Source organism: Coregonus lavaretus, assembly GCF_964263955.1.
Source record: "Coregonus lavaretus genome assembly, chromosome: 32".
Lineage (NCBI taxonomy): Eukaryota > Metazoa > Chordata > Actinopteri > Salmoniformes > Salmonidae > Coregonus > Coregonus lavaretus.
The window spans coordinates 5,911,680-5,933,008 of NC_140019.1; the positions used below are offsets into that span (position 1 = coordinate 5,911,680).

Below are 21,329 nucleotides of genomic sequence, written 5' to 3' on the forward strand. Positions count from 1 at the left end.
TCTGTGACCATCAGATCTACTGGGCACATTCGTCCCCCTCCTCTGGTCACCCAAGACCGGAAAGTACTGGGGGCCTACCGTGGCTAAGGACGTGAGGGTGTATGTCTCCTCCTGCTCTGTGTGTGCCCAGAGTAAGGCACCTATGCACCTCCCAGCGGGTAAGTTACAGCCTTTACCAGTTCCACAACGGCCATGGTCCCACCTGAGTATTGATTTCCTTACTGATCTCCCCCTCTCTCAAGGTAACACCACCCTCCTGGTCGTTGTGGACCACTTTTCCAAAGCCTTCCGCCTCCTTCATCTGCCCGGTCTCCCCACGGCACTGCAGACTGCGGAGGCCCTGTTTACACATGTCTTCAGGCACTACGGGGTCCCAGAGGACATAGTGTCTAACCGGGGTCCCCAGTTCACATCCAAGTTCTGGAAGGCGTTCATGGAACGTCTGGGGGTCTAAGTCAGCCTGACCTCTGGTTTTCACCCCGAGTCTAATGGGCAGGGGGAACATGGATAATAATAGAGAGTAATGGAATCTTTTTGTAGGCAATAACTCTGACATAGTTCGTTAAACAAAGCCTATGGGAAAACGAATGGAATTTTTTATAAACACCAAAAAAAGGTATGTGGTAAACACAGGCTTAGGAGATATTATATGTTTTGTTCTATGAGGTAATCTTCATCAGCGAACATCACTTTTTGGGGAATTTTGAACAATTGATGTAATAAATAAAAACACAACGCACATAAAGCCTTCAAAATTCATAAAGGTCATGTTAATTGACTGATATGTTAAAGGCAAACTATACACTGCTTAAATTGAATGTTTCTGTGTGGCCTAGTTACAGTTTTGACTTAAATCGGCTTGAAAATCTATGGCAATACTTGAAAATGGCTGTCTAGCAATGAGCAGCAACCAACATGACAAAGCTTGAAGAATTTTTTAAAGAATAATGTGCAAATAATATTGTACAATCCAGGTGTGCAAAGATAAGCTCTTACAGACTTACCCAGAAAGACTCACAGCTGTAATTGCTGCCAAAGGTGATTCTACCCTGACTCAGGGGGTTGAATACCTATGTAATCAAGATATATTAGTGTTTTATTTTCCATACATTAAAAAAATGTGTCTTCCACTTTGACATTACAGTGTTTTGTGTAGATCGTTGACAAAAATTATGACAAATCAATTTTAATCCCACTTTGTAACACAAACAAAATGGGGAAAAAGTCAAGGGGTATAAATATTTTCTGAAGGCACTGTAGCTGTCATTGTTACTGTAGCCTGAACATCTTACTTTTGTTCACAGCTTTCACAAATCCTGTTGTGATTTTGTTTCAATTTATATCCAATTTGTTCAACTCAGTAGTTTATTGTCTTGTTGTCAAAAAAAAGGAAATCCTTAATATATTTGCGCTCCAATTTGCCAATGTTTCTTGAAGATCTTGAATGGTTTAGTGATACACCTTAACTCATCCTGTGGTATTAAGCATATTCATAATTGTTTTATAACACCTAAAATTAATGTCACTTTATTGAAGGTGTCTGTGCACAGTCTATAATGGCATACGACATGGTTATGACGCCCATCACTCCATTCAATGTAATAATGTGACACAGAGTTTGGTAAATTATATAACGCCATGTTATAACATCTTGTATGTAGAAACGTATTGTATGTAGCATGTAATAACATATGACATAAGATTCATGCAGACTGTGTATTAGTAGTTCTTACTAACAGTTGACATTAGAGCATCTAAAATATCTTATGCCGTTATTCATAACTATTTAAAATGACTTATTACAGTTTATGACAAATGTTTGAATGTGTTATATACAGTAGCTGTTTTAAAGGCTTTATGAATGCATGAATAAGGGACACCTATAGTAAAGTGCTACCATAAGTACTATAGTATTCTATAGTAAACTGTAACATCCTTTTCTGTTTTTATTTTCAGATGTAAAGCACAAGATGCACAGCTTTTTTAAGGCAGCACAAAAATAGGGTGAATGCAAATTTGCACGATACTGCACATTAGGCCTATAGTATAGTATAATTGATCCTCTTGGTTTGAGTCACAATAGGATTTGTTCTGCTTAGGAATATATACAGTGTACCATTGCCATCATGAAAGTGATTCATGAAAGAAGAACAGAAATAAACATAATTATGGATAATTTCCAACACACTATACTATATATTCTGCCTGTAGAAAAAAATTGTTAATAGAAACCGAATGGAAACCAAACATACAGTATATTGAAACATGTGCATGCAATTATATACAAATAATTGCATACACGTTTGCCCTCCCACTGTCTTGAAGTGCCTTTAACCCAGGCGGTCATTTTGTGACATAACCCACTTGGAATGCGCTAATAAAGAGCAGTGATACTAGCAAGAGCAGTGATACTATAAAGGGCAGTGATACTATAAAGAGCAGTGTGCGGGTTTCTTCTTTTTCCTCTCATTTTTTTTTTCTTTCATGTGACATAACCCACTGCAAGTGGCCTATTCTGCAGAGCAATTTCCCATGCATCATTCCATAAGATTTTCAGTTGAAAATAAAACCCTTTCCATAGTGTGTAGATATCTTTCCTCTTATTCCAGACCTGCTCAGTGTCATTTTGGCAGGATGTCTCCGCATCAACATCCTCTGCCTGGGCTCGGAGCAATATACAGTTGAAGTCGGAAGTTTACATACACCTTAGCCAAATACATTTAAACTCAGTTTTTCACAATTCCTGACATTTAATCCTAGTAAAAATTCCCTGTCTTAGGTCAGTTAGGATCACCACTTTATTTAAAGAATGTGAAATGTCAGAATAATAGTAGAGACAATGATTTATTTCAGCTTTTATTTATTTCATCACATTCCCAGTGGGTCAGAAGTTTACATACACTCAATTAGTATTTGGTAGCATTGCCTTTAAATTGTTTTTCTTGGGTCAAACGTTTCGGTTAGCCTTCCACAAGCTTCCCACAATAAGTTGGGTGAATTTTGGCCCATTCCTCCTGACAGAGCTGGTGTAACTGAGTCAGGTTTGTAGGCCTCCTTGCTCGCACACGCTTTTTCAGTTCTGCCCACACATTTTCTATAGGATTGAGGTCAGGGCTTTGTGATGGCCACTCCAATACCTTAAATTTGTTGTCCTTAAGCAATTTTCCACAACTCTGGAAGTATGCTTGGGGTCATTGTCCATTTGGAAGACCCATTTGCGACCAAGCTTTAACTTCCTGACTGATGTCTTGAGATGTTGCTTCAATATATCCACCACATTTCCCTTCCTCATGATGCCATCTATTTTGTGAAGTGCACCAGTCCCTCCTGCAGTAAAGCACCCCCACAGCATGATGCTGCCACCCCCGTGCTTCACGGTTGGGATGGTGTTCTTCGGCTTGCAAGCATACCCCCATTTCCCTCCAAACATAACGATGGTCATTATGGCCAAACAGTTATATTTTTGTTTCATCAGACCAGAGTACATTTCTCCAAAAAGTACGATCTTTGTCCCCATGAGCAGTTGCAAACCATAGTCTGGCTTTTTCATGTCGGTTTTGGAGCAGTGGCTTCTTCCTTGCTGAGCGGCCTTTCAGGTTATGTCCATAAAGGACTCGTTTTACTGTGGATATAGATACTTTTGTACCTGTTTCCTCCAGCATCTTCACAAGGTCCTTTGCTGTTGTTCTGGGATTGATTCGCACTTTTCGCACCAAAGTACGTTAATCTCTAGGAGACAGAACGCGTCTCCTTCCTGAGCGGTATGACGGCTGCGTGGTCCCATGGTGTTTATACTTGCATACTATTGTTTGTACAGGTGAACGTGGTACCTTCAGGCGTTTGGAAATTTCTCCCAAGGATGAACCAGACTTGTGGAGGTCTACAATGTTTTTTCTGAGGTCTTGGCTGATTTATTTTGATTTTCCCATGATGTCAAGCAAAGAGGCACTGAGTTTGAAGGTAGGCCTTGAAATACATCCACAGGTACACCTCCAATTGACTCAAATTATGTCAATTAGCCTATCAGAAGCTTCTAAAGCCATGACATCATTTTCTGGAATTTTCCAAGCTGTTTAAAAGGACAGTCAACTTAGTGTGATACAGTGAATTATAAGTGAAATAATGTGTGTGTAAACAACTGTTGGAAAAATTACTTGTGTCATGCACTAAGTAGAAGTCCTAACTGACTTGCCAAAACTATAGTTTGTTAACAAGACATTTGTGGAGTGGCTGAAAAACAAGTTTTAATGACTCCAACCTAAGTGTATGTAAACTTCCGACCTCAACTGTAGCTCTGAGAGCCAATCATACAGCTGGCTGACTCCAGGCCAGGCCAGACACCTACCGGCCTCATGAACTAATAGATATAAGCAGGTACCAGAGCATATGCACTGTTCACACAGCACACACATGGTTCAAATATATAGAAGCTGAGCCGATGAGCACACACAGGTATGCACATGTACACATGCACGCACATGCACACATGCACACAAACAAGCACATGCGCACACACACGCCCACAGTAAGAGGACAAAACAATAAAGGCTTAATAAGGTACACAACAGAAATAACATCTTGTCGTAAATTGGTCATCCCCTCTGTGCAGTGCAACCCTGTCTGTCCCATTAGCCTTCCATCGTACAGTTAACTCACAGAGGCCTCGAAATGAGCAGTTTATTTTTCCTGACAGATACACAGCAAACCTCCAGTCATCGTTAATCTCAGAAAGCATTCTCACAACTTCATTGTGTTGTTATCATTCCCCTTTCTCACAAGAGACCTGGGCATTACCACTGACCCCTGTGGAGAACAATTTATTTCAGGCAACAGATACTGTCTAATTGTGTTTGTCAAGGGAGGATAGAAAGGCAGATATCCAAGATTACTTTGACTATTTTCCAATTCATTTTAGGAGGACTGGGGAGATAAGTTCCTCATCAGTGAATGAATGGTTATGACATATTTGAACTTCATCTGTGTTATAGAGGTCAAAACAAGGTTTTAATCAGTACTTAACATTTAAGTCATCACTCTTACCCAGAGCGACTTCAAGTTAGTGAGTGCATACATTATTTTTTAATTCAGGCCCCCCGTGGGAATCGAACCCACAACCCTGGTGTTGCAAACGCCATGCTCTACCAACTGAGCTACATCCCTGCCGGCCATTCCCTCCCCTACCCTGGATGAAATGTGCGCCGACCCATGGGTCTCCCGGTCGCAGCCGGCTACGACAGAGCCTGGATTCAAACCAGGATGTCTAGTGGCACAGCTAGTACTGCGATGCAGTGCCTTAGACCACTGTGCCACTCGGGAGACTAATGTATGTTTTCTTTGAATGGGAACTTGCTTCAGTAGTGAAGTCAGTCATTAGTTACTTTTACTTTTTACAGCCAGCTATTTTCAAAAGGTTATACAAAAATACCACAAAATTATTAACTGAGTCTTAGCCCTCAAGCGTATCTAGATTCTTCCAACTTTTTGGGGTGGCTGCTCATTGGTGAATTCAACAGTATAATTTCAGTCCACTGCCCACTCTTGGCTGTCAAACCTTTCCCTGACACATGTAGCTGACATACCCAGCCAATCAAGGGATCAGGCCACCAGGCGCTTGCTCCAAATGTTAATTGGCAACTCCACTCTCTCCGGATGTTTACAAAAAGAAAAACATAATTCATTTTTGTCTTTTCCTCTTTTCTATTCCTATAGCTGTTCTATTCTAATCAATATGCTCTACTGAAGCACATTCTCTCCAACCAGAGTTTGGATCGACAGTAATGATTCTTCCTAGTATTTGCATACAATACAATTAACATACAATACAGTAGCTGCTGTTCTTTCTGTTGTGAAGCCAGTCTGCCAGGCAGGCAGGTGCCAGGTTTGTTCTGTGCAGCAGCAGTTGAAATCCCTGTATAACACTGCTGTACCCCATGAGCTAGCTATTTTTTTCATTTCACTCTCAAGGCCAAGAGCACATCAGACTCAGCCGAGGCTTTTCAACTAATTATGAATAACAAGTTGTCATAAAGGTGTTACTGACTTTACATGTAAAGGCCATAAATAACGAGACACAAAATACAGCAATATCGCCTTCACGACCATAGACCATATGTTGACTGTTCCTAACAATAGAAAACCCACAAAAGTGTTTGCTCATTGGATCAATAGTAGTTAAATGTGGAAGAAATAACACTTAATCTTCCATGACTTTACAAGTGCATATACAATCTGTATACACTAGGACCTTGTAATCATAACCCATGCAGCATCTTTGAATGCACTTCTGTGCTGTTAGAAGTCAAATGCAGCATACTCTAGATTTTTTATTCACTTGCATTAGGAAGCTGGCTATGAATGATAAGTAACAAAATGGGAAACATTTTTCCGTCTCCTCTTCTACTCTACTCTGCTGTAACCAAATAACTAAATTATCTTTGAAAGGCATCACATTTTCCGGTCACTGTTCTCGTCATCGCTGAACTCAAATCTCATCATAAATTGGTGTGTGTGTGTGTGTGCCTGCGCATAAGGTTTCGCTTCAGCAAGCTATGTACAGTGAGGGAAAAAAAGTATTTGATCCCCTGCTGATTTTGTACGTTTGCCCACTGACAAAGACATGATCAGTCTATATTTTTTAATGGTAGGTTTATTTGAACAGTGAGAGACAGAATAACAACAAAAAAATCCAGAAAAACGCATGTCAAAAATGTTATAAATTGATTTGCATTTTAATGAGGGAAATAAGTATTTGACCCTCTCTCAATCAGAAAGATTTCTGGCTCCCAGGTGTCTTTTATACAGGTAACGAGCTGAGATTAGGAGCACACTCTTAAAGGGAGTGCTCCTAATCTCAGTTTGTTACCTGTATAAAAGACACCTGTCCACAGAAGCAATCAATCAATCAGATTCCAAACTCTCCACCATGGCCAAGAACAAAGAGCTCTCCAAGGATGTCAGGGACAATATTGTATACCTACACAAGGCTGGAATGGGCTACAAGACCATCGCCAATCAGCTTGGTGAGAAGGTGACAACTGTTGGTGCGATTATTCGCAAATGGAAGAAACACAAAATAACTGTCAATCTCCCTCGGCCTGGGGCTCCATGCAAGATCTCACCTCGTGGAGTTGCAATGATCATGATAATGGTGAGGAATCAGCCCAGAACTACATGGGAGGATCTTGTCAATGATCTCAAGGCCGCTGGGACCATAGTCACCAAGAAAACAATTGGTAACACACTACGCCGTGAAGGACTGAAATCCTGCAGCGCCCGCAAGGTCCCCCTGCTCAAGAAAGCACATATACAGGCCCGTCTGAAGTTAGCCAATGAACATCTGAATGATTCAGAGGAGAACTGGGTGAAAGTGTTGTGGTCAGATGAGACCAAAACCGAGCTCTTTGCCATCAAATCAACTCGCCGGGTTTGGAGGAGGAGGAATGCTGCAATGTGTTTTCTTATGAATAATCAAGTCAAATCCGATTAAAGTTGAGTAAATTACCCTTACAAAAAAATCATGTCAAATTTGCAGTTTCACATGTGAACTGCAGTTGCACGTGAAATGTGTGGTTTCACATGTTAAAAACTTTTACATGTGAAAATCAGATATGCAGTTTCACATGTGAAAAACGTTTTCATGTGAAAAGCTCACGTCCACAGGTGGAATTGCAAGTTCACATGTGGTGGTGAAATAGTGTTATTCTCCTCATATGTGAAAAGGTGGTGTTAACATGTTGCAGTAGCAATGTTTCCACACACGGAATCGCAAATTCTGTAATGCCATTCTGTAAAAAGTTAACTTAGCCTACCTTAGTATAACAATTAAAGATAATTATTTCTTATTTCTGAACCAACCATTCGGAGTGTTACTGCTGCAGGCGCATGCCTCTTTTCTTCATTTGTTGGTCAGTGACCGTTGGAAGAAGCCCAGTGAATAGAACAGAGAAGCTCCATGTGTCCTTATTTATCCTGTTTAAGGTGTTAAAATTAGTGCTGTCAGAGTTAATCAGTTAACTCAACTATACTTTAAGTAATTTTAATGCACATTTTTTAAATCACATTTTAACACTGAAAACATCCAACATAAATTACAGGTCAATTTGAGCAAATTATGAATATGCGATTAATTGTGATTAATCACAGTAAATCATTTGATAAACTCGATTACATTTCTGAATTGTTTGACAGCCCTAGTTGACATTAAAGTGTGAAAATGCAAACGTGAAATGTAGCGGACATTAGTTTGTCATGGTTGCTCATGTTCACGTGATGAAGTAGCCCCGCCTGCGACTTCAAAGTTGGTGTTGGCCTTCTTGGTCAAATGGTCAAGACGTTGTCTTATCCTGTGGGAGACCTGGGTTCTAATCCTGCCAATTACAAATATGAAACTGATAAAATCATGTGTAATGTTGGGAAACCATGTGTCTAACTCATGAAATTGATATTTCTTAGATTTTTTACATGAGGAAATTTTCACATATGATTTGTTCGCACGTGTTCATGCATACAGTTTGTCCGAAAACCATGTTTTTTCACGTGTTCTTTTCACGTGATGTTTTTTTTGTAAGGGTGTGCACACCATAGATAAGGATTACGTGTACGTGTGTGTGTGTGTGTGCTTGTGCGTGTGTCGCTATCCTATCATGTGCATTTTTAGCCCAGTCTGTGTGCCATATACTGACCTTCATGATACGTCCCATATGAATGATGTCCGATTTCGCATCTAGTCAGCGGATCTGATGATCCATGATTAAAGGTATTTAACAGCGCATTGCTATCAAGTTGCCTCTCCCCCCCACTGTGTGCTCTTGTCCCATCACACTTCATTTGTGGCCTGTCATACTATATCAACCACCCTCTGTATAATGGCTGGCATGGCAAGACAGCATCACCGAGCACAAGCAAGTCTCTAACCCTAACATTAAACCTTCAATTTCTCTTCAGCACCGTAGCCAACCTCACAGAGAAGCAGGCCCCATCTGCAGGGCTCTCCAGAGGATGGTGCTGTCTGCCCAATGCATCACCAGGGGCCCACTGCCTGCCCTCCAGGACATCTACAGCACCCGGTGTCACAGGGAGGCCAATAAGATCATCAAGGACCTCAGCCACCCAAGCAACAGCCTGTTCACCCTGCTACCATCCAGAAGGCGAGGTCAGTACAGGTGCATCAAAGCTGGGACTGAAAAACAGAAATCAGACTGTTAAATAGTCACCATTTGCCGGCCTCCGCCCAGTACCCTGCCCTGAACTTTAGTCACTGTCACTAGCCGGCCACCACCCGGTTACTCAACCCTGTACCTTAGAGGCTGTTGTACATAGTCATGGAACACTGATCACTTAAATTATGGAACACTGGTCACTTTAACAATGTTAACATACTGTTTTATTTTACTCACTTCATACACTACATCACCAAAATTATGTGGACACCTGCTTATCGAACATCTCATTCCAAAATCATGAGTTGATCCCCACTTTGCTGCTATAACAGCCTCCACTCTTCTGGGAAGGCTTTCCACTAGATGTTGGAACATTTCTGCGGGACTTGCTTCCATTCAGCCACAAGAGCATTAGTGAGGTCGGGTACTGATGTTGGGCGATTAGGCCTGGCTCACTGTCGGCGTTCCAATTCATCCCAAAGGTGTTAGATGGGGTTGAGGTCAGGGCTCTGTGTAAGACAGTCAAGTTCTGGTGGGTAGGAGCGTTGGGCCAGTAACCGAAAGGTTGCTTGATTGAATCCCTGAGCTGACAAGGTACAAATATGTTGTTCTGCCCCTGAGCAAGGCGGTTATCCCACTGTTCCCTGGGCACTAATGACGTGGATGTCGATTAAGGCAGCCCCTCGCACCTCTCTGATTCAGAGGTTGGGTTAAATGCGGAAGACACATTTCTGTTGAATGCTTTCAGTTGTACAACAGACTAGGTATCTCCCTTTCCCTTTTCACACCGATCTCAACAAATAATTTCTGTCATGCTGAAATAAGAAAGGGCCTTCCCCAAACGGTTGCCACAAAGTTAGAAGCACAGAATCGCCTAGAATGTCATTGTATGATGTAGCGTTAAAATATTTCCCTTTACTGGAACTAAGGCACCTAGCCCGAACCATGAAAAACAGCCCCAGACAATTATTCCTCCTCCACCAAACTTTACAGTTGGCACTATGCATTGGGGCAGGTAGCGTTCTCGTGACATCTGCCAAACCCAGATTCGTACGTCGGACTGCCAGATGGTGAAGAGCGGTTCATCACTTCAGAGTCCAATGGTGGCGAGCTTTACACCACTCCAGCCGACTCTTGGCATTGCGCATGGTGATCTTAGGCTTGTGTGCCGCAGCTTGGTAGTGAGTGTTGCAACCGAGGACAGATGATTTCTACGAACTACGTGCTTCAGCACTCGGCGGTCCCGTTCTGTGAGCTTGTGGCCTACCACTTAATGGCTAAGTCGTTGCTCCTCAACGTTTCCATTTCACAATAACAGCACTTACAGTTGACTGGGGAAGCTCTAGCAGCGCAGAAATAATTTTGATGAACTGACTTGTTGGAAAGGTGGCATCAGTAAGGCCATTCTACTGCCAATGTTTGTCTATGGAGATTGCATGGCTGTGTGCTTGATGTTATACACCTGTCAACAACGGGTTTGGCTGAAATAACTGAATCCACTTATTTGAAGGGGTATCCACATACTTTTGTATAATTATAGTGTATGTATATACTGTATTCTAGTCAAGGCCTATCCTATTTAACTATTGCTGTACATATACTATTTTACCCTACATATTCTTCAGATATACTACATATTCTGTTCATTTACTGTCCATAATTTCTATACATCCCATCATATACACTACCAGTCAAAGGTTTGGACACACTTATTTAATCAAGGGATATTCTTTATATTGACTATGTTTTACATTGTATAATAATAGTGAAGACATCAAAACTATGAAATAACACTTATGGAATCCAAAAAAGTGTTAAACAAATCAAATATATTTTATATTTGAGATTCTTCAAATAGCCACCCTTTGCTTTGATGACAACTTTGCACACTCTTGGCATTCTCTCAACCATCTTCATGAGGTAGTCACCTGGAATGCATTTCAATTAACAGATGTGCCTTCTTAAAAGTTAATTTGTGGAATTTATTTCCTTCTTAATGCGTTTGAGCCAATCAGTTGTGTTGTAATAAGGTAGAGGGGGGTATACAGAAGATAGCCCAATTTGGTAAAAGACCAAGTCCATATTATGGCAAGAACAGCTCAAATAAGCAAAGAGAAACGACAGTCCATCATTACTTTAAGACATGAAGGTCAGTCAATATGGAACATTTCAAGAACTTAGAAAGTTTCTTCAAGTGCAGTCGTGCAAACCATCAAGCACTATGATGAAACTGGCTCTCATGAGGACCACCACAGGAATGGAAGACCCAGACTTACCTCTGCTGCAGAGGATAAGTTCATTAGAGTTACCAGTCTCAGAAATTGCAGCCCAAATAAATGCTTCACAGAGTTCAAGTCACAGACACATCTCAACATCAACTGTTCAGTGGGGACTGTGTGAATCAGTCCTTCATGGTCGAATTGCTGCAAAGAAACCACTACTAAAGGACACCAATAAGAAGAAGAGACCTGTGTGGTACCTAAATAATGATGCTAATTATGCTGTGAGGACAAGGAATCACTGTCCGACACTGTCCTCGATTGTATAATAGTTAATTTACATTGAAGATTTCAGCGCCAATTTACAGACTTCTGCAGACATCTGGAGAACAACCGGCCCAATCTCTAATATGTTGTCACTCCCCTCCTTTGTCCCATTCATAGTATTTATAATCTGTAACATGATATGGGTGGTTTCCCCCACAGACCAATCCCAGGACGCTACATAACAGACTTCCTCTGTTTTAGGGTGCCCCTATAGTAATGCTCTCCAGATGCTGAGTCAACTTCCTCTAAGACACCATTTGCAAACGTAGCAAAGACACTACATATGTCCCCCCTTCGAGACTAATTAAGTCTTGAAAACAAAAAGAATGGGATAATGACAAGTAAAACAAATTCTTATTGAGTAACTTTAGCAATAAACCACATTTAATGGAGAGTAAACACATTTTTCTATGGAGTGTAAATACATTTCTATCAAATATGAACTAATCTTTATGGAGTGTGAGAGCGAAAAACCTGTCTGGCAGCTTTCTTTCCAAATATCCATCAATCAATCAAGACAGTAAAATTATCTCACGGCCACTCTGCCCCAGGTGACCACCTAAGTACTCCAGATCAATTCATAAATCTTTATCAATGCATTTTAAACTATGATACAATTGAATACACATGAAAGCCTCAGAAAACATAATACAATCAAAAAATGTCCACATTCAGGCTGGTCGATCCATCGGACCCTCCTGTGGATTCTCTCTGTCCCTGCCTAGACCCAATATCCCTAAGCATCCACGAAATAAACAAAAACATCTGAGATCCCCACATGTACCCAACAACAGCAAATATCATTCTTCAAAAATTAATACAGAAAGAATATGACACAAATTATGTATTACACATGCAAATATGTCTATATATCATTGCAGACACTGGAATGTAGTCCACTACACTGCATCTCCTCAGCAGTGTCGACTTTCAATGAAACGTTGATGATGGAATCTGAACATTTCCACACCTTCCTTGGTCGACTTCCTCCAGTCCATTCATATTGTCCATGTTTGAGTATTTGAATCCCCTCTACACATTCCCCCATATGCTTCTGGAAGAAAAGAAAACACCAACCAGTATCTTTTGCAAAACAACACATGCAAATTAAAACATCAATATCAACAATAATATAACAATTATATATAAAATGAATCACATTCCATTTCCCGCCTTTGATTCATAACAAAATACTAAATATCACAAAAATATGTAAAAACATGTGAAAAATGATCGGATATTCAAAATGGATGTCTACCCATCAATACTCCATCCAGTCCCACTTGTTAATCTCCATCTAGATTAGTAACAGTTAACAACGGCATCTGAGTGTTTTCTCCAGGCATCACAACCCCAACCCATCTCAATATCATAGCCTTCGCAAAAGTCAATAACAAAGTACAAAAGCAAAACATCACACACAGCGCTATAAGAGCTGCTACTAAAATCTGAACTATCACTGCTCCCACTGGGCCTAACTGATCTTGCAACCAAGCCTTCGCTGACCATCCAGCTCCTTCAGATCTACCAAACGCATCCCTTATATTCTTCAATGCATCTATAACACTAGTGATATTATTGGAACTATCGGGAATCAAAGTATAACAATCATCCCCCGTCAAGTTCATAGCCAAACATAAACCACCTTGTTTTGCTAAAATATAGTCAAGAGCCATGTCATGTTTCAACAGCGTCAGTCTGTGACTTCTTTGAGTATTTGACAGAAGGTTAAACCCTCTTATCGTTTCATTTGCAAAACCCTGCAAAGGATAGGTAATATTATCAATGTGATCTGCCAAAAATGTTACACCATACCATGGAAAAAGTCCAAGTCCCCACTTCTCTCCTAGACTTATCCTCCAATGGTAGGCTTCCAGACTATGACATTTCGCCATGTCTCTTTTCACCCTATTTCCAAACCTAGACTCAGATTTATCTGTGTCCGGTGCTTCCCCTCTTTTTATGGTAAAAACCTCATATGGAAGCTTCAACGTCGACATGTAACAACATCCTGTCCATCCATAGGGTAAGAATATATATGCTTTATCACCACAAACCCACCAAATATCTCTAAAATTCCCAATAGTCACATTACCAGGCAAAAGCTGATCTTTCACCATCAAAGTCCTGCTCTTCTTGCTAACTGGAACATAAAAATGTACATTATATTTCTCATTACTAACCTTACGTTCATGCTTACCCAAAGTCATCATATAATCATCACAATCTGATATTCCCATAAACATACCCTTTCCATCATATGTTTTATTTGAACAAAAACAGCTTTTAGCCCTCATGGGTTTCACCTCCAATACTTCAGGAAGCGCTGTTAACTGATTTTCCTTCCGATCTAACAAATTCACATAGGGTAATTCATTTAACCAAGAACACTTAAACCTAGGCCTAAACAAATGCTTCGACAACGACATTATTATATCTGTTAATGATTGTTGCTGATACAACAGCCATGATAAAGCATAAGATTGACACGTACTTGATAGAGGTTGAGCCACCGTCTCTAAGATTGAACCCCATGTGCCTGGTGCTGGAATTCTCAACAGACATGGACCCTCAAGATTCCTCACTGATCTTACAGAATGAGTTAACTGCTGGAACCATAGATTCCTACCTGCCCATCCATCTTTAATTCGCAAAACAGAAGAATCAAATTCATATGCCTTCCATTTAGTTTCTCTCTTCCCTAACGAGCGGTATTGATCAGATATATCTTCTTGTCTTCCATCAAAATCAAAGAACTCATCCAGTACCTCCATGATAGTATTCTGCACTATTTCAGATTAATCTACATCATTCTCTACTACCATCTGCTCTCCTATTTCAACACTATCCTTATTACCATTCACAGCACTCTCCGTATCATAAACTTCTGAGTCACTCTTACTACATCCTTTAGTTTCAGAAAAGTTGTTGTTGGTGTCTGTTTCACATTTCCTAAATTTGTTATTGCCGTCGTAACATTAATCTCTTTCAAAGTTACTGTTAAAATAGTTGCTTTAGTTGATGTATTAACACTCTTAATTATTTCCAGTGGGAAAGTGACAGATGTCCTCTGTGTATTATTTACTTTTGGAGTGGCTACTGTAATATACTTCTCCTGAACTCCTTTGGTGACTGTGGAAGCTTCAACAGACTTTAAATCTTCCATCATAAGCGTCACCTTACGAGTTACATAGCCTTTTCACCAATAATTCTTAACCGGAACAAATTTTAATGCTTGCACTAAATAAGTACACATATATTCTCCCTGATCTTTCCATGTAACATTATGCAAAATAAGTGAGCAATCACTCATAACCCTCTTCCACTTCATATCGTTGTACAAAATATACTTCCTCTGACTAGGGGGCACAGCTTCTACTTCGGGTCCTGATAACAACACTTCTTCCTCATAATTATCTCTCCACGTGGGACGAATGTCACCACCCCCACTCCATCTCTCACATCTACAAGGAAGATGAGCTGTACCACCCATCCTAACCCTAATGACAGTCTTTTCCTCTAAAACTGGTGTTGGAGCGATTGGCTCCTTTATAATCAAATGTGATACATTTATAGCTTTAATAACTGTCAATGTTGAAAGAGTTGAATTGCTTCTCACTGTTGTTGTAATTGGCTGAAGTGTTGATGTCATTGTTGTTGATTCATCTATTTTCCCTAAAGCTTTGAACTCTTTACTTATATTTCCATCTATCACCACTAGTGTCACTACATTAACTCTCAGTCCCAACTCTAATCCCTCACTTTCAAACTGTTGATTATAAAAAATACATTTATAATCACATTGATCCTCCTGCTAGGAATTGTACACATAGAGACTGCAATCACCCTCAATCTTCATTCTTCTCTTATTCAGCAACGCATACTTTCTCAATGCAACTGCTCCTAACAGATCTAAACTCCTACCATATCTATCTTCCCACTGAACTCTAAATTTCCCTTCACCACTGTTCTCTCTCGTGCACTTACATTGAAGCTGAGCTGACTTTCCTAGAGTTACTTCAACCCTAGTTTTCATAACTTTTAGTCTTACTTTTTCTCCCCAATTTTTCAAAAACCATTTCACTGATATATCCACAAAACTCTCCCCCACTAATTTGAGGATATTCGATCGGGAAGACCCCACCTGCTTATGACTTCTTTACACAAGAACTTGGCAAACGATTGAGCATCTTTTCGCTTAGTTGGACATCCTATGCACCTCTTGGTGTAGGAATGTAACCAAGAATAACAGTCACACCCCTGTAAACATTATTTTTCAGACAGAATGTGCACCTGCCTATGACATAGTCAACCTGATCTTTCTCCTAACCTCCCCCCTTGCAACATGAGCTAACCCATGTGCTTCCTAAATCATCAGACCTAATAGGTCTAGAGGCGCTACTATCAACCCCTCATGGTTTCTCCAAAGTCAACAAAGTATTGTTACTCTGAGAATATTTTATTTTCCTTAAAACACCTGCTTTCAAAAGTCCTTCAATATGTGGTTCAATCCCTTGGATTGCTTCATCTTTCAATGGATACTGATTCTTCCAAGGAGGTCTGGCTCCTGGTCGAAGTTCAATTTTCACCTCAATCGGGCTGATTTCACAAGTCCAATATTGGTACTGTGTTGAGAACACACACATTCTTGAACTTGTTGCAACATCTCCTCTTTCATAGGGTCTGAATCCATCTTCACACTGCAAATAGATTCATGTGTCATCCGTGTACAGCTTGTGGCTCTCCTTGTCCTTGAGCCGAAATCATTATTTTGAGAAATGGCTGATCTTCACTCCTCCAAATCCCCGAATTCTCTTTCATCGGTACGAAAACAACTTTCTCTGCCTCTGTCATAATTTCTCCTATTTGCTTCTGCTCATAGCTTTCAGAAACCAACAAGGTCACATGTGGCACACTCTTCTCAATCTCCAATTCTTTATCCAGATAATCGTCTGTGTTTATCTTCATAGCTGCTCCTTGTGGTCCTAAAATTATGCAACATGAGCTGAGTTGAACTTTCATTGGTTGATGACGCAACCATTCCTCTGAGTTTGATTGGGCAGCATTCTTGAAATACTTGAGCGTACAATGAAATGGATATTCCGGAAGCCTCGCATCAGGCATATTTGCCACAATACATTTCTCCCATATCTTAGCCTGCTTCAAAAAATCTTCACTGAGATTTCCAATCCAAAATACTGTAGAAGAATCCATCTCTGTCATCATCAACAATTGGTAAACATTTTCCTTTGGCACTTCTACCAGACAGCCGTCTGGTGTACATTGTATTGTACAGTTCAACTTACACAATGCATCTCTTCCCAACAATGCAATAGGTGTATGTTCTGATACCAGTATGGGTATTGTAATTTTCGGATTTTTATAGCAGAGCTCAATTGGTTCCGTAAGAGGAATCATCTGTTTCACTCCCTCAAATCCGATTGTCCTAATTAGTTGATTGGACATAGGGAGATGTGTAGCATCTTCAGGCCAAACACAGGTAAAAGGAGCTCCGCTATCCGCCATCACTTCCAATGGTCGGTTGTTTATTTTCACCTCAATTGTTGGATCTTTTTCCGGTCCTGATGCTACCAGCTGACACCCCCCTTTCAGATCTTCTGGGCACCCCTAGAATCCTTGCTCCGGGCCCCTATAGGGGTTCACCGGTCCTCCAGATGATCTTGACTGGCCCCTGTATCTTCCTCTGAAATTCCCTCTGATGTTTCCTCCTGGCACATTACACTCACGGGCAAAGTGACCAACCTGTCCACAATTATAACACACTTCTGAAGATTGCTGGAAGTATGGCTTAAATATTCCTCCTCTTCCTCTTCCTAAGTCTTCTCTTCCTCTTCCTCTCCAATTCTGTGTCTGTCCAGAGACTGGCTGTGGATATGAAACAACTGGTACCGCTATTGGTGGCTGGTACAATTGCGGTTGGAACTGGTCCGGTTGAAGCTGTGGCAGTGATTGTTGATTTGGTGCACACTGATTCTGCATAACCAAAGCTTGTTTCTTCTCCTTCTTATTCTCCACCAGTTGTATTTGATTGAGTTTTCTGATAGTTTCTTGGTCCTGTTCTTTCTGGTTGTGTTACTTTTTCCTGTACAGATCCACGTGATGGGCTATATGATCTGTATAGACACCTTTTGTCATGCTTCCAAGTCCAACCACCTCTGCCAGTTTGCTCCTTACTGGTGAGGGCAGTCCCATCTGCAGTTTAGCTCTCAAAATTGACTGCTCAATTTGACTCACATCTGGATCATTTCCGGTAATATTTCTCCACACTTGGTGAACTCTTGACACATAGGCTCTCGGATTTTCTTGTTGTCCTAGTGGATCAATCAGAATGTTGTCAGGATGCACATTTGTTGGAAACGTATCTTTCAGTGCTCTCCACAGCCGATTTCTACTTGCAGCCAACAATTCAGGGTCATTCACTGCAGTCCCCACATATCTATCAAGTCCAGCTCTCTGAAAAACGTCTTCCATATCTGGAATCCCAAGGAGATTAGCCAAAAGTCTCTTAATGTCTCCTATGGCAGACTGTGTTCCCACCGTAATTTCTTCCAATTTTGAAATCCAAAGATATGCTCCATCTTGAAGGGTAGGCAGCTTCTCAAATATATCTGACATATCGGTATTCTGCAAAGGCTTATACTCTAGGTTCTGTCCTCGAATTATCACTGGCATCATCTTCTTACTTGTACTCTCTTTCCTTGGCCTCAATGTATACTCCTTCTCCAATTCTTGGGATCCTTTTCTCAGCAGTTTTTTCTTCTGTATCTTCAGCTTCTTGAGTTGTTCTTCCAGTTCTCTTACTTCTTCTAAATTATTCACCTTATCCAGGCATGATACGCATCGGTCTATATCTCTTTCTATTTCATTGTAGGATAAAATCCTCTTGAATATGAAGCACCTTTAATCTCCAAATCTTTATCACTGTCTTCATCTTTACTTTCATCAGAACTCGAATATCTTGTATCCTTCTCCTTCAAACATCCATCACCCCTTCTTTTCGCTCAGGCCAACTTCTGTCTGATCACAGGGTCATATCCACCCATGATCTCTTCTGAATCACTCTGATCATTATCATCATCATCTTCAAGTTCCATGCTCCTGAACCTCACTCCACCCTTAGTTTCCAGACATCTCGTTTTCTTCTTACTTTTGGAGTTTGGATTAATCTTTATGGTCGTTTCTGCTTGTCCTCTCTCTATTATTCGTTCATCTTCATCTCTGTTGCAATAATCACCCTCCTGAATGATCATTGGAAGCTGAGGATAGACGTCCTTAAACTCTACTTCTTTCTCGTAAGATGGGGGTCTTTTTGCTGAATCCGTATGTGAGAAAGGTGTATTGACTTCTGCCATTAGTTTTTCTGTCACCTTCACCTCTTTTACCATTTTCTGTATACCTCTGTTTCTTTTATCGTAGGTATCTTTCATCAGTTTTAGTCCTTCATTTTCAAACAGCTTAAGAACACCCAGCTCTCTTTGTCTCTTGTCTTTACGTTGTTCCCTTTTTTTCCCCTTCTTTTGATCTGCCTTATAAATTGACACAAGGACTTTCATTATGTTGATGACGTCAGGGTTAAGAGTCCCTTCCACTGGCCATGGTTGTTCAATGTCAGGCCAACGTTTATTCCATTTTCTAGATAACCTTGCAATACCATTAACTAGAGGATTACTATTTTCTACTACATCAACAGGAGTAATTACTTTCATAGTTTTGATGTCCTTTTTCCCCATTGTAACAACTCTTTTATATTCCTTTATTGTGAATTATTTTATTATTTTAGACTATGTAGCTTATGGTTTCCTCCCCCTTTTTATTTTAATTAATTAATTAATTAAATAATTAATTAATCAATTAATATATTTATTTTTTATTAATTTATTTATTTTACCAAATTATTAATTAGTGGCATTCTTACCACATCCGATCAGGAAAAGGAAAGGAAAGTAGTCAACTTCAGAGCAATCCAAAAAAGAAAGCAACACTACAGCACTCACAAACCAATTGCTTAATAAGCACCCAATTACCTTAATTTTACAGAATAATGTCAGTGCTGGATTTCCAACACAACTCTAATCAAACCAACTCCAATATGCAATTCTCAATTACATCAATTGATCAGTCTGTTGCCAAGTCCCTGTCAAATTGTCACAACATGAAATATGCTAGGCACACAAAATATCCTGTATGGGAAGGTACGTTTTGTAAACAGAACAGTACTGGCCTTAATTTGACTGGATCCGTTGCAGCCCACACTGTCGTGTGATGCACTTGTCAGCACCTCCTCTCTCTCTCTGTCTCCTCCTTCTCGTCTCTCATATGACAGAAGAACAAAGGAACAGACAAGAATTTAGTATTTTATGCACTCACTGGGTTATTTCAACCATGCAATACTCCTCTAGTCATACTTATTCTCACACTCGCGCTAAGAAATAAGCAAACAGCTTAACTCAGGAATATTATAAATAGCTCAATAACATTTTATTTTATTTATTTTTAATCCGTCAACATATCTCTCATTTATCAATTCAATTGATCTCAATCAAATAGTTTCATCGTTAAGCAACAGCCGATTTAACAAACAGAATACTTTATTTGTGTGTAAGTCTCCCCCTTCTTCTCTGTCTGCATGTCACAGCAGCTCAGTGCAGGCAGGGGAGTCGCATATTTGTTCTACGTAACTCTAAACTCATAAAATCCCACACATGCGCAGTTCATTCACCAATGCGATTTCAGAGTGGGAAGAGCTCCCAAGCAGCTCTCTCCAAGCTAAACAACAGAAAGTAGACAGACCAGCTGTCCCTCCGTTATTTCCCCAACACAGACAAACAGTAACACTTAACAGAACTCACAAACCAACACAAAACATAGAACACAAATCCTACTTTGAAGTTTCTTAACTTCACTTATCCTAATCTGCAGATTTATCGTTATTTTCTTATCCATTACAAAACATCTCTATACACTCTTGAAACTCCTCCCTGTAGGCTCATAAGCTTCTAAAAGTTATTAAACGTTCTCTTTTAATAGAGACTCATAAGATTTTAACCTTAACGTCCTTCCAGGTGGCTCATATATAGTTAACAATTATTAACGTTCTCACCAACGGAGACTCATAAGATTTTAACCTTAACTTACATATTTCTTTACAAAAAACAAAAACCCCTGTTCTCATCCAAAACATATATATGTATATATCTCTAACATAAATCTTATCCTAACATGAGTCGACACACAGTTTAAGCACAACAGAGACGTCTTTATTTTATTATTTTTTTATTTTTTTCCCACAAAAACACTCAGGCTCTCTTCCACACACACACACACACACAATTCAAGAGGCTTGTATCCGTTCCTACGGTCCTCTAAAGCATGCTACCGTCATTCCTTATTTCTCATTGTTCCTTCCTAAATTTATGCTACCTCGAGTTTGCAGATATTCAAATGAGAGGTTACATCAAACATATACCTCGTCAACTATAAGTCGAGGGGTAACTTGCAGCCGAATGTATCTACCAAAAACACCAGTCCCCAGAACTGACCTCAAAAATCAACCTAGTGAGTTTTCAGGATTTTCAGCCCATCCTAATGATCGCCTCGTTTGAGG

At 40.2% G+C, this 21,329-nt stretch overlaps 1 protein-coding gene across 4 annotated transcripts in view; it reads left to right on the forward strand.

The window, feature by feature from the left end:
• Positions 1-21,329, forward strand: part of LOC311107301 (uncharacterized protein) — a 190,270-nt gene that overhangs the window by 124,620 nt on the left and 44,321 nt on the right. For all 4 annotated transcript variants that reach the window (XM_084149786.1, XM_084149787.1, XM_084149785.1 and 1 more), the window contains exon 4: positions 8,944-9,151. In XM_084149786.1, the coding sequence (XP_084005912.1) occupies positions 8,944-9,151 (208 nt within the window). The remainder of the gene's footprint in view (positions 1-8,943; positions 9,152-21,329) is intronic.